The sequence below is a fragment of the Gavialis gangeticus genome, unplaced genomic scaffold (genome assembly GCF_001723915.1).
Source record: "Gavialis gangeticus isolate Ggan-Ray unplaced genomic scaffold, GavGan_comp1, whole genome shotgun sequence".
Taxonomy (NCBI): domain Eukaryota; kingdom Metazoa; phylum Chordata; order Crocodylia; family Gavialidae; genus Gavialis; species Gavialis gangeticus.
This window is the reverse complement of record NW_017729032.1, coordinates 69,942,686-69,955,406: the sequence shown is the minus strand read 5'-3', so window position 1 is coordinate 69,955,406 and position 12,721 is coordinate 69,942,686. Positions and strand designations below refer to the sequence as shown.

Below are 12,721 nucleotides of genomic sequence, written 5' to 3'. Positions count from 1 at the left end.
TTTATTTCAAAAGGAGTCTTTTTAATTGTATAAGCAAATGGCCCCAATTAGCACAGAGGCACGTTCCGTGTAAACATACCCTACTCACTTGTAAAGGCCCAAAACAGATTTTAGATTTTGTTTCTTCTTTTCAAGGAGAAATATTTCATTGATTTTCTTCAAGGAAAGTTAATAAATAAAAGCAGTAGCAGCAAGGCTAGATGAAGCACAAATGTTGGTATAAAGCCGTGAAATAGGTCAATTTGGCATGAATTTTAATCTCACTGCTAAATTATAAAGAAAATAATATCTTGTGCTAGGATTGGGACTTTCAAAAAACCACCCACTGGCTTAATTTATTTCTACTAATTTCTTGGGAGCTGATTTAGGAAAGCACCAAAATTCCATCCTGAAACGAAGAAGAATGTAATAACCAGGAGAGGTCCTATGCTTAGGTTTATGTTATGTTATTCTGATAAAAAAGTCAGACTGTAATCCTTATGAGAACTAGATTTTACTAGGACTAACCTGCAATTTTCGTATAGATATTAGTGCATTTCTAAGGCAGCTCACATTCAGTGAAAGGTGTGATGGGATCTGAGCTACGATCCCAAAAATTGTGCCAAATGCTGTGCTAGCATGGCAGGATGCCTGACTTGAGGATGACGGATCAAACTCCAATTGCACTCTACTTGTCAGTAAAGGGGGAGCCCAGGATTATGATCCCAGGCTCTTTCTGTGCTAGCAAAGTTGCTCAGCAATCAGGCAACTGTCAGCTGATTTTGGGAACCTATTAAAGTGGTTCAAACCCCGGACCCAGCCACTGATCACCTCTGGGATTAGTATAGGGACCACACCGGGGCTTGAAATGGGCATGGAGCACAGGGCAAGAAGCAGAAAGTAAAGCAGTAGATCAGGCAGGGAGCACAGTTCAGGGAGCAGAAAGCAGAGCAGCTGACTGGGCAGGGTAGAAGGATCAGAATGGCACTCAGGGAGGGTGTGGAGCTAATTTGTGGCATGCCATCCAAAAAGGCTGACCTCCTCCCCTGCTACCTTAGAGATGCTTAATTTGGGAGACAACTTCAGTTTGCAACTCTGAGATAAAGACAGTCATGAGGTAATTGATTTTTTTGGGGGGTAATATAATCATCAGCAGTTAACTTTTAGCTTTATCGTCAAATATTTAAGTGAACACAGTAAACAAAAGTGCTTAAACATCTTTACTGGGCCACTTCCTCCCTGTCCTAGAAACAGGGATGTTTGGTCAAAATTCAAATATCAATCAGAAGAAAACAAGAACATAAAATACAGAACCGAAGGGGACTACCCACATCATTGAGTCTGGTCCCTGTATCATGTAATCCCTCCCATAAATTTATCAATGATTATCAGTGCTGACAGTTTTTTGCCACTGCCGTTGCTCCAGGCAAATTTAAAGATCAAATTAGAATTCATACTGTGGAGAGCAATAAAAATATTCCCAACTTAATTACTCTAGTCTATTTATTCAGCAGGTAAAAAAGCAAATATAAAAAGTAGTATTTTTCCTCTCGTTTATTTACTCTGCTCTTTAATACTGCATTTTAAAAAGAAGCATTTTATAGCTATTCATGTGTATGCTGGGCTACATGTTGAGTAACTGGTTGGTGAGTGCTGAGTAGGAGGATAAAACAGAACACGAAGCTTTTTTGTTGTCAAGATAAACTAATGAGTGCAATTCACAACGAGCTCCATCCAGCTGACAGTTAATGTGTATCTTGGTGCTTAGCTTCTGCTGAAACATCTAAACCCAAGGGGAAGCAGTTGTTAGTGTCCATGGTAGTTCTATATTCTGTGTGTTTTCAGGCTTTTACCAAAGCATCCAGGACTTTTGCCATTTGGGTGATAGAAGGCGGGGTAGATTTGTACTTTATTTGGGTGATAAACAGCTTGCTTGCGGGTGAAGGATACAAAATGATGGAAACATCTGAGCAGAGGGTAAAATCCTTCCTGATCTCAAATATGGCAATCTGTTTGACCCTAAGCAGAGGGGCAAGACCCTTTAGCAAGGAACCTCCAGGTTTTAATCTCAACAGTTGTACTGATGCAGTTAAAATCCCCAGACTTGGCTTCAGCCAGCATGTAATGTTTCTGAGGAAGGTAAAATAAATCCCTGGCATTTGTTACAACAGAAGGGAAAAAATATTCCTTTTTGCCACCATGGAGAACAAAATTCCAAGGCACATGAATGGCAACCAAGTAAGTATATTGCTAGCTTTCTGGAATATCAAATATGTTATTAATATATGCAAAGTTATGACAGTGTCCTCAGTCTTGTTCCAGATACATCTAAAGACATGGTCCATATTTCAAGTAATCTACACAATAAGGACATAATCTAACTCTAATGATCAAATCTGCGTAATCCACATACATTTACATAATCCACACAATCTACATACCTTTACACAAATGTACATGTTCTTATTTGCATAATAAGGGCATAATCCAACTCTTGTGAGACTCTGAAATTTAAGCAATGCTGAGCATTGCTAATTCCCATTGCCTTTGGTATGAGATGTACATGCTCAGCGCTGCTCAGTCCAAACAACCCAAATTCAAACTGTCCTGACAGCATGGGAAAAGTTCCCTCTAATACATGTGTTCATAGTGCTGGCTGCTACCACAGCACAAGTGCTGTTTGAATGATTTCCATGAAAAATATCAGAAAAAAGGTAACTTCTGATGCAAAACATTTGAGTCTTCATATTTTTGTTACATTTTGCTTTTTTCAAATAACTTTCTTGTGGCTTTTCCTAAAAATGGCCAAGTCAAACTGTAATTTTTTCTTTTTAAGCTGTGCTACCAGCATAGTGTTTGGGCCAGCATTCTCAGCCTGTTCAATATCTACAGACTGACGTACTGGCCAATTTTATTAATGATATGATAATATGGCACCCAAGGAACTCCATACTCATCTGGTATTCACTGAAGGGAGAATTAAGTAGGCTTTCACATCATTCTGAGAATATATATATGATTACACACAACAATGAAGATAAAAAACAATGAATAACTGCTTATTACCTAAGCACTGCGCCATGCAGTGCCCTGGGCAAGGCAGTGGTCTTATGGCAAACATAGCATATATGTAATTAAAGATTGGATGATAATGCACAGGGCACCTTATGTCTACTGCTTCCTAACTTCTGAGTACTTGGCTTTGTGATTCTAGAAACGTTTTTTTCCACTTTATCTCTGTGTAGTTTCCTAGATCTCTAAAGAAAAGCAAATTGAAAAACTAGAAATTCTATCACGTGGCAACAAACTGACACTTGAACAGGTCATCTGCAGGGTTTGAATCTTAACTGCAGAGGTTAACTGCATGGACCTCTGCCACTAGAACTACAAGAGTAACTGATAGCAACAGTTTTTCACTTTTTTTTTGACTACAGAAAAATAATAGAGCAATTATTTTGTTGCAAAGAACTCAGAAAGATGACAATAGGGCAGAATGTTTTTAATACTATGGATTCCTATTTGAAACCTCTGGGTTTATTATGTGAATCGTGTTTGCACACCTACCAGTGCTAACATTGCATGGCACCCCAGATATTTGCTGACAGCAGACGAATGGTGAGACTCAGAATCTTTCATTTGACTTCAGATTTTGGAGGGAACTGCGTTCTAGTGGGCACAAAGTCTTTTTGTGCATTTCCTTTAAGACTGACAGGCTCCCTGGTTTCATCCCTACCCTGACCAGAAACAAATTGAATTTTATTAGTAAATGTCCAACCAAAGTCATGAACCAAAAAATGACAAAAACCATAAAGGAAATACAGAGTGCCGGAGTGAGGGGCTAACATAAGAGGGATGGGGGTGAGGAAGGGAATGCAACGAGATTACAGAAAATACAATGTGAGCCAATTAAGCCCGGGGGTAGGAAGGATGGGTGGGGAAAGAGGGGAGGGCGGGTTGTGATGCTGAGAGAGAAACAAGATAGATGCACGCCGGAGTAGGTTGAAGAAGTTGCTCAGTCTATAGAGTCCTACCGGAGGGGTCTTTGCCAGGTGCACTGGAGTGGTCTGTGGTTAGACAGTGGCTCTGAGAGTCCATCAGGTGCAGAGGGGGTTTCAGGCAGTCCCCTCTAGATCCAGTTCGGTGGCGGTTGGTCTGGTGGGGTTGGTGTGCTGGCAATGGCCTGTGATGGGCTCGATGTAGGTGTCATGGGCCAATGGATGGTGTCGAACACTATGAGGTGGTGCATCAGCTTTACGTAGTGGCGGGAGATGCAGCAGGCACACAGGATGCTCTTGTTGCTGGGGTTTCAGGCTCTGACCATTCCCCTGATGAGTGTGTTGACTGTCACATCATAGTTTCATAGTTTCTAGGGTCAGAAGGGACCTGAATAGATCATCAAGTCTGACCCCTGCCCTGGGCAGGAACAAGTGCTGGGATCATAATACCGCAGCCAGATATCTATCCAACCTCCTATTGAAAACCCCCAAGGGAGCACCACCTCCCTTGGGAGCCCATTCCAGAGCCTGGCAGCCCTAACTGTAAAGTAATGCCTCCTGACATTACACCTGAACCTGCTCTCAATCAATTTGTGGCTGTTATTCCTTATTATCCCAGGTGGTGCCCAGGGGAACAGAGCCTCACCTATTTTCCTCTGGTCCCCCTGGTGAGTTTACATATGGCCCCCAGATCCTCTCTCAGTCTTCTCTTGTGGAGGCTGAACAGATTCAGGTCCTTCAGCTGCGGCCCCTCAGGATGTCAGCCAGTGAGGCATACTTCTCCCACTTGTAAGCCTGGAAATCAGTGAAGGCTTGGCACCAGTTCTTGAAGGGGATTGTGACGTCCACAATCACAACTTTCTTGCCCTCCTCATGGGTGATGATTATGTCAGGGCGCATCTGGCTCTCTCAGCCTGGGACAGTGCAGTTCATGGAGATCTCCCCCACTGTGACCAGGATGGCCTTCACCAGGTGGTCCTGGACAGCATTGTGGTGGAGCTGCCAGGCTCTGGTATGCAGCCTGCAGCTGCACAGCACATGTGGGAGTGTCTCCACCATGTAGCTGCACTGCCGACCGAAGTGAACAGCCCCATTCAGAGGCAGGCAGTTGAGGTGGGCATGGTGGAGGAAGTTCCAAGCTGCGAAGTTTTTGAAGCTCCTGCTGGGCATGAAGTGGTTGCTGGAGTCCCACTTTGAGGTGATGTCAAAGACCTTGCTCTGGTCAGGTTTGGCCCTCAGGTCACTGGCGTACTTGTTATGAACAGCGTCCTTCAGGAACCATTCCTCATGGAAGGACCTCATGTGGTGCATCACAGTGATGCAGTTGGCATGTGGAGCTGGCTGCAGTGAGACTCCCAGCTCCTGGCACTCCTTGGTCCAGGTCCAGGTCCAGGCACAGCCAGTGCACTTCCTGAGGTGACGTGGCATTGCAGGCTCAGCCCCGCAGTGAGGCAAAGTCCTTGCTGTCTCTGCTGAACTCGCCCTCCAGAGAGCCACTGAGGAAGGTGGCCAGGTCATATCTGGCGGGTTGCCTCATGATCCTCTTGCAGATGGTTTCCTCAAGGGTGCTGGCAGCATACTACACTGAAGATCTTTCTGAACTTCTATAGCCCTAGGCTGTGCAGAACTTATTAAGACACTCTATGGCCATGGTCTATTCAGAGGTTCTTAGGAGTGGAGCTTGCTCCACTGGTTTGTGGGAATGGCACATACTCAGTCTGATCAGTACTAGAGATGCACCGATAGAGATTTTTTGAGCCAATATTGATGGCCAATTTTTAACAAGCCATATCAGTCAATGTTGATCTGATATGCAGCCCCACAGTGTGGAGAGTGGCATCCAGTTGGTAAGTCTTTTGTGGGGGAAAGTGTGTGGGGGTAGGGAAGGGGCATTGGGGGTGCAGATTGAGGCCCCTGTGGTGAGAGAGGGAGTGGGGCTGGTGCTGAGGCTGGGACAGGGGAAGGTGCTGCCCTGCTGGGGTGGGGCAGGGCACCAGATGGAGCTGCGGATTGTCTGGGAGGCATGGGGAAGAGCAGCTCCCGCTGCTGTGAGCACCCTGGGAGGGCATTGGGGGCTTGTGTCCCCAGATCTGTGCATGGGGTGGGGTGGGCTGTAGCTACAGGCTGGGGCTGGGGCTGCAGTGGCCTCTTCCTAGTGGGTGGTTGCACAGTGGCAGCACTGGGAGGGGGGATTGGGGGGCTACAGCAAATTTTGGGTTGGTTGCAGACCCCCGAACCACCCTGGCCCAGCCCCCCACCGGGAAGAACCCAGAGAAGCCCTGGCCCCAGCCCAGTGGCAGCCAGCCCTTGCCCTGTGCAGATCTGGGAACACACGCCCCCACCCCCATGCACTCCCAGGGTGTGTGCAGCAGTGGGAACCCCCCCTTCCTTGCGACTTCCCTCGGACAAGCCATGGTTCTGTCCTGTGCCCCACCCCAGCTGGGCAGAGCCTGTCCCCGCCCCAGCCCCAACCCCACTCCCACTTCCTCCCTCACCATGGAGGCCTCAATGTACCCCACTACTCTCCTTCCCTCCCCCCTTGCCCCTTCCTCCACAACAGACTTACCAGCTGGACCTGGCTGCTCTCCATGCTGCTGGGCTGTGCTTGTGGCCGCCTGCGTGCTACGCTGCGTGCATGCACGGGGCATTTATCAGTCACATTATTGGCCTCATCTGACAAAAAAAGCCAATTGTCAATACTCTCAACTTTCCTCATATCAGTGCTGATCCAATATGGGACCGATTTATCAGTGCACCTCTAGTCAGAACTGTATGTTAAAGGAAGGAATGTGCTTAGTACCTTAACTACTAAGCTCTAATAAATCTCTGCTTATCATATGTGAACATAAGTTTTTCAAAGCCTTACAACTTGCCCCAACTGAGTCCATTTTCAAAGGAATAGCACAACTGATGCCCTTGACACAAAGGCCACTTACTGCCAATTTTGATGTCTCCAACACAAAGCAGAAAAGGAAGAGTTACAAGAATTTTCTTAAATAGGCAAAACAATGTCTCATTCTCTTCAGAATGGAATGGTTTCACTTGAGGCAGGGACTGAGCAAGGAAAATTTCAGCCCAAGTAGTTTAAGTTTGGCAAGCTGTAATCAACCTTAATAAGGCAGAGCTGCCCGTCCCACTTATAATAATGTATGTGGTAGAAATAATTGTGCTCTGTTATGTGAACATTTTGAATCATTTCAGAAAGGAAGAAAAGATTAAAAAATAGTGAGTGATTAAAGGTGTATGCTAAAATAGCTAACCCTTTCCTATGATTACAGAGTTTTCTTACACAATTTCCAGCATTGCAAAAATACTGAGCCATTTGAAACATATACGCTTTAAGTGTATATCCTTATATAGAAATACACTGAAGCTTTGGAGCAGTGACAAGTTAATTTAATTTCCGTCTTAAAATCAGGTAAAGTCTATCTCATTTGTTACCATGGATACAAGACATTATTTCCATTTGTTTGGGATTTTATAGTGGCTATGAAATTAAGCTATGACACATTTTCATGGATGGAGTTGACTCAAAAACATATAACTTCAATGCCTGACCTGCCATTGTTCCAATGGATTTTCATTTTTAGACAATGCATGTTGGCAGATTGCTACTATTGTTCAATGCATGTACTTCAGGAGGAGATATATATGTTTGCTGATGCTGCTTTTGAACAGTAGGAGTGAGAGGAGAGAAAAAAAATCATTCATTTAATCACTCTGATAAGAGCATGAAAGAATCCTGAAAAATGGCCAGATGTTTGGAGTACATTAAGAATATATCAATGTTGTGTTATTTGCTACAGTTTGGTAGCAAGTCCATTTACGGAATATTCCTTGATTCTGTAAATGCGTCCATTTTTCTCTGCAAGACCTGTTCTTCAGGCTGCAGCACCAATAATTATTCTCTAGTTTTCAAAGTGAGAGGAAGGAGGGGGTTAGAAGAGAGTGGGTGTGAACTGAGAGAAGGAATACATTTTTGTAATACAGACTTATATGTAGGACTCAGGAACTCAAAGGAATCTAGTTTATCTTGTTTTAAATTAACTTTAATATATGCAACAGGATAAAAGGGAATGAGAAATCTTTTTGTTAAATCATTACCAGCAAAGTCCTGGGTATATGTTTAATATTTCATATAGAACCTGATTTTCATAGATGCTGAGCACCTGCTATGCTGATGGATTTCAACTGAAGCTACCAGTCCTCAGCATTTCTATAAGCATAGCCCAGAGTTCTACAGGTTCTACATAAATCAAAGGCTGATCTTAAATCAAAGGCTGCTATTTACATATTCATGGCTGAAGCACAGGGAAAGTGTAGATATCCAGGGATAGTATGAATGCTACTAGTAAATGAAAACTGTCTATCCAAAGCCACCCCAATAATCCACCTGGTTGTTGAATCTGCTCACAACTTCACAACAAATATCATGGACTCCACCTTAATAGCGTCCATGCTCTCCTTCTTTAGCAGGCACTACCACTGGACTGCCAGCACCCTCTTTTCCAATTCCTTGACCCATCTACATTTAGAAAATGGGGGTGGAGGTGGTGTGCCACATCATCACATACCATATAACACATCTTTTTGCTCCAATTAAAGAGAAAGTAGATGCTTTACAAATATGCTAGCACTATATTATTAATCTGAAAAGCAAAGTAAAAGCAGATACAACTATTATAATGTACACTAATTTGGTAGATAATACATGAAATTTAAAAAAGCACAACAAACTAGGCAAAAATAGTCAAAACAGTCAAAAGATATTGTGTCATTAGACCTGAAGTTATTACAGTTAAATGTACAGCTCTTATTCTTGTTTGTATTCATGTACCATAGAAAATTGTTGGGTTAATTCCAAACTAGCAAAAATTCACTGCCAAGGACTTTAAAATCAAGGCAGGGATAAAATTCAGTGTCATGACTACATAAAACAGATAGAAAATGATAAAGCACTGTATGGTTTTTCTTAATATTCTTGGTTAACAATATTAACATTTAATCAACTTTCCCACAGGGATTCACTTACAATTCTGAGGACCTGATCTCCTTTGCTTTGAATCTTAGGTAGGTTCAGAGCAAATACAACAATGCTGAATGAGTTGTAAAAGGCTTACCATTTTGACTTGGCAGCATTTTATATCCACTTTGTGTTGCTGTGAATGACTTGACAAAATTCAAGGCAATAGAGATCAGGCATCAAGTCCTACATATAGCAAAGCATTTATACACATGTGATTGATGTCAGTAATACTAAAGTATGCTATTAATAAAGGATGAGATTACTGACATGCTTAAACTTTGTGCTTAAGTGCTTTGAAGTCAATTTTTGCTACCAATTTTATTCCTGAATTAGAAGGGCAGCTAATGCCAGATTTCCCGACTCTCAAGTATTTTGTTTAGAAGTAACATGTTTGTGCTTTAAATTATCCCAACTCAGAAAAGTTTTTGGACATAGCTGTAATCTGTGCATTCACATATCTGCTACTGAAATTTTCTCTTGATCGGGAGCTATAAATCTGGAGCCTCATAGCCATCCTTACAGCTACCAATTGCACTGTCACAAAGACAGGATTTATGATTTCTAGTGGTGAAATCAGAAGTAGAAGACTGTTAATTTTTTGGACACAAACGCTTAGAAATAAATTCCCAGTTTATAGCATTAAGTCACTGTCAAGAGTGGTGGAGGTGACACTGTGCTTGACACAGACACATCAATAGCTCCATTGACTTCAAAGCAGTTTTTGGCACTGGAGAGGTGTGTGGTACTATACCACAAAAAGTACTATACTACTTTTGTATAACTACTCTTTTCTGAATTTAAAAGCTACCTCCCTCTTCCCCTGCCCCAAAGAATCATAAAAATCTCACTTGACTTATATGCAGGGTTAATCTAAGGCAGGGCCTTCTAGCATCCTGATTTTTGTACCTGCTGTATTTTTTTGCATGCAATAAATATACCAAGTGAGAAATAATTTTCAGCCCAGTTTTTATCTTAATGTTTAGTCCATTTAACCCTTTGGGTCCTTTCTTTGGTTAGTTGATTCTCCTGTGGGATTTTGTGAGAGCAAAAGCAGCTCAAAATCCTTTTTCGTACTTATTAACTTACTAGCCAAGTGCCTGTCAAGAATGATGGGAGGTGGGGCTGGGGTGGGACAAAGGCCTATGTCCGGCCCCCACCCTGTGCTTTGGGTCTGGTCCTGCTCCCATCTCCCTTCAGGGCCAAGGCTGCCGCTACTCTCCCACATCCCCACGCTCCAGGTCCGCGTGGTCTGCATGCTGCTCCCTCCCCTCCCCTCCCCTCCCCTCCCCCGTGGCTGTTGGCAGAGCCCGGCAGTGGTGGTGGGGTGCCATCACCATGCCCCCCTCCCCCTCCCTGGGGGCTTTTGGCAGGGTAGGGCGGCAGCACCCCACCATTACAGTGGGTGGGGACAAAGCCCCACATCTGGCCACACCCCCGCTTCCAGTCAGGGAGGGGGTGAATGGGCCCACTCCCCCCACCCTCACTGCCTCTCCTGCCTTCAGGGTGGTTGTCAGGGTGTGGTAGCAGTGGGGCACCACCGTGTCCCCCCTACCCCTCACAGCCAGCTTGTGTCGGGGCTCAGCATTTCCTTGTCCCCCCCACCCAAGTCTGTGCTCCGCCTGCCCCTCCCTGCCCCCCCCTTCTTGTCTGGTTGGGCAGGCCAGTTCTCCGCATCCTCCCCACCCACTGCTGTGTGGCCAGGGCTGGCCGATCTTCCCCTCCCCTGCTGCTTTAGGGCTGAGGCAGCTCTCCCCACTCCCCTCTATCACTGCTGCCTGCAGGGGACAGGGGACCCTGTGTCCTCACTGTCATGGCAGTGCTCTGCCGCACTGTCTTCTGGCTGAACGTTCATGGAGCACTCTAATTGGCTGTTTCTCAGCCAATCAGAGTGTGAATAAAGCATTATAGACAGATGGACAGACAGACTAAGGTTTTTATAATATTAGAATGCTCAGAGGAAAAGCTGTTTTTCCTAAAATTGAATTAGAAAACATGTGGGCGACTTTTAAGCAGGGTTGAATTATAATTGGAATAATATGGCACATTTCTGGGAAGTGACATTAACCCCTTTTCATGATACCTGTTGCATGCCTTGCATTGTCTGCTGTAGAAATTGTAGCTGTTGGTCCTTCGTAAGGCTTTCTTCTGTACGAAAGAGTTGCCCTTTCTCTTGTTTTAGAAGCTCCACCTCATTTCTATAAGCATCCAGCTGCCACCGGAGACTGTCATTTTCTTCCTTAAGTGCATAAGCCTGGGCAGCTAGAGCTAAAAGAAAATTAACACAGCAAGAAGTCAGTAAAATGAATTATTGCTGATAACTTAGGTGGCACTGGACAGATAAAAGAGGATACAACATCAACATTTACAAGATAAATACTGCACCCTTTTGCTTAGTCTACATTAGAGGAATTCAACTGGTAAAAGCCATTGGCACATTTATAGAACACCTTGTGACCAAACAAAAAACATTTCAACTTGTCCACTAATGGTTAACAAAAAGTCTAATAAGCAGTTAGTATATGCAGGTCAAATAAATGTGTCAAGTTTAATTAGTTCAATTGCAAGTAGTTTAATGTCACTGTAGACAGAGAATTGGTTCCCTGATTCCTTCTCACAAATACTGCTCCACAGTACACTCATAGCCTTTTGAAATGTGCTGCACCTGAGAGGTACTTGCAGACTGTTCAAGAGACAACCAGAGGATACTACAAAGGAAAGAGTTAAGGACAGCACAAGTGTGAACACAGAACAACCCTTTAAACTAATTCTAATGGCACACTAGATCGCTTACACTTGAAGTGATTCAATACCAAATGGTTCAGTTCTCTGTCACTGACAAGCCCAGATAAATGGATGGCTTTTTCAACCTTGGGTAGGGCCAGAAGAGCAAGTATAAACAAAAGTTCAGGAGTTGTGGAAACCCTGCTCTTCAAATGTTACTTAATGGAAAGATGGTCCTGGCTTGGTGTACAATGGCTGGAAGAAAAGTAGCAATGGCATAGAGAGATTGAGGACTGCTGCCTTAGAGAAAGTACCTGAGAAACACTTTAGTAGAGTCAGTCTAATTTGGGAAAATGAACTATTACTACCCATGGATACCAGCACTGACTCTCTTCTATCCTGCCATCCAGAGCTGTGAAAAGAGTTCAGCTGGGAGTGTATGTAGAATAAAATGGCTTCCAACTGATTGGGGAAGAGGACTAGAGCTCTGGCCCAAAATGAAGCCAATTATGCTTTTGATTAGGGGTATGTACAGACATTCAGGGAGGCTGGGGTGTTGGGGTTAGATAGAGTTAAAAATGGCCACCCTATCTAAGGTAAGTAGAGACGGGGTGGCTACTGGGGGCTTGGGAAGATCAGAGCAAGGCAAGCAGGCTCTGGTGGGGCAATTGGGGGAAAAGTGGGGTACTCATGGGGGATCTGGGGGCAAGTTGGGTCTGCAGGGGGATCTGGGAGACTGGGGGGCAAGCAGGGTCTGTGGTGCAGATTGCAGGGGCTAGCACATTTTGCCGGGAGGGGAGGTTGGGTGCAAGTGGGGTTGGTGGGGTCCAAAAGAGTTTGGTGGGATCAGGGGGACTAGAGGGGCCCTCAGGGTAGGGGTGGGTGTTGTGGGGACTCTCTCTTCCCCCCAGGCCCAGAGGCTATTTTTAGCTCCCCAGCCACCCCTACACCCAAAAGAAAAACCTCCCCCCACACTGAACCACCCCTCCCCCAGCTCTGA

At 44.4% G+C, this 12,721-nt stretch overlaps 1 protein-coding gene across 6 annotated transcripts in view; it reads right to left on the bottom strand.

Moving 5' to 3' along the window:
- ENOX1 (ecto-NOX disulfide-thiol exchanger 1) overlaps positions 1-12,721 on the bottom strand; it is a 653,611-nt gene that overhangs the window by 66,927 nt on the left and 573,963 nt on the right. For all 6 annotated transcript variants that reach the window (XM_019524278.1, XM_019524281.1, XM_019524282.1 and 3 more), the window contains one exon: positions 11,081-11,265. In XM_019524278.1, coding sequence (XP_019379823.1) covers positions 11,081-11,265 — 185 coding nt within the window. The remainder of the gene's footprint in view (positions 1-11,080; positions 11,266-12,721) is intronic.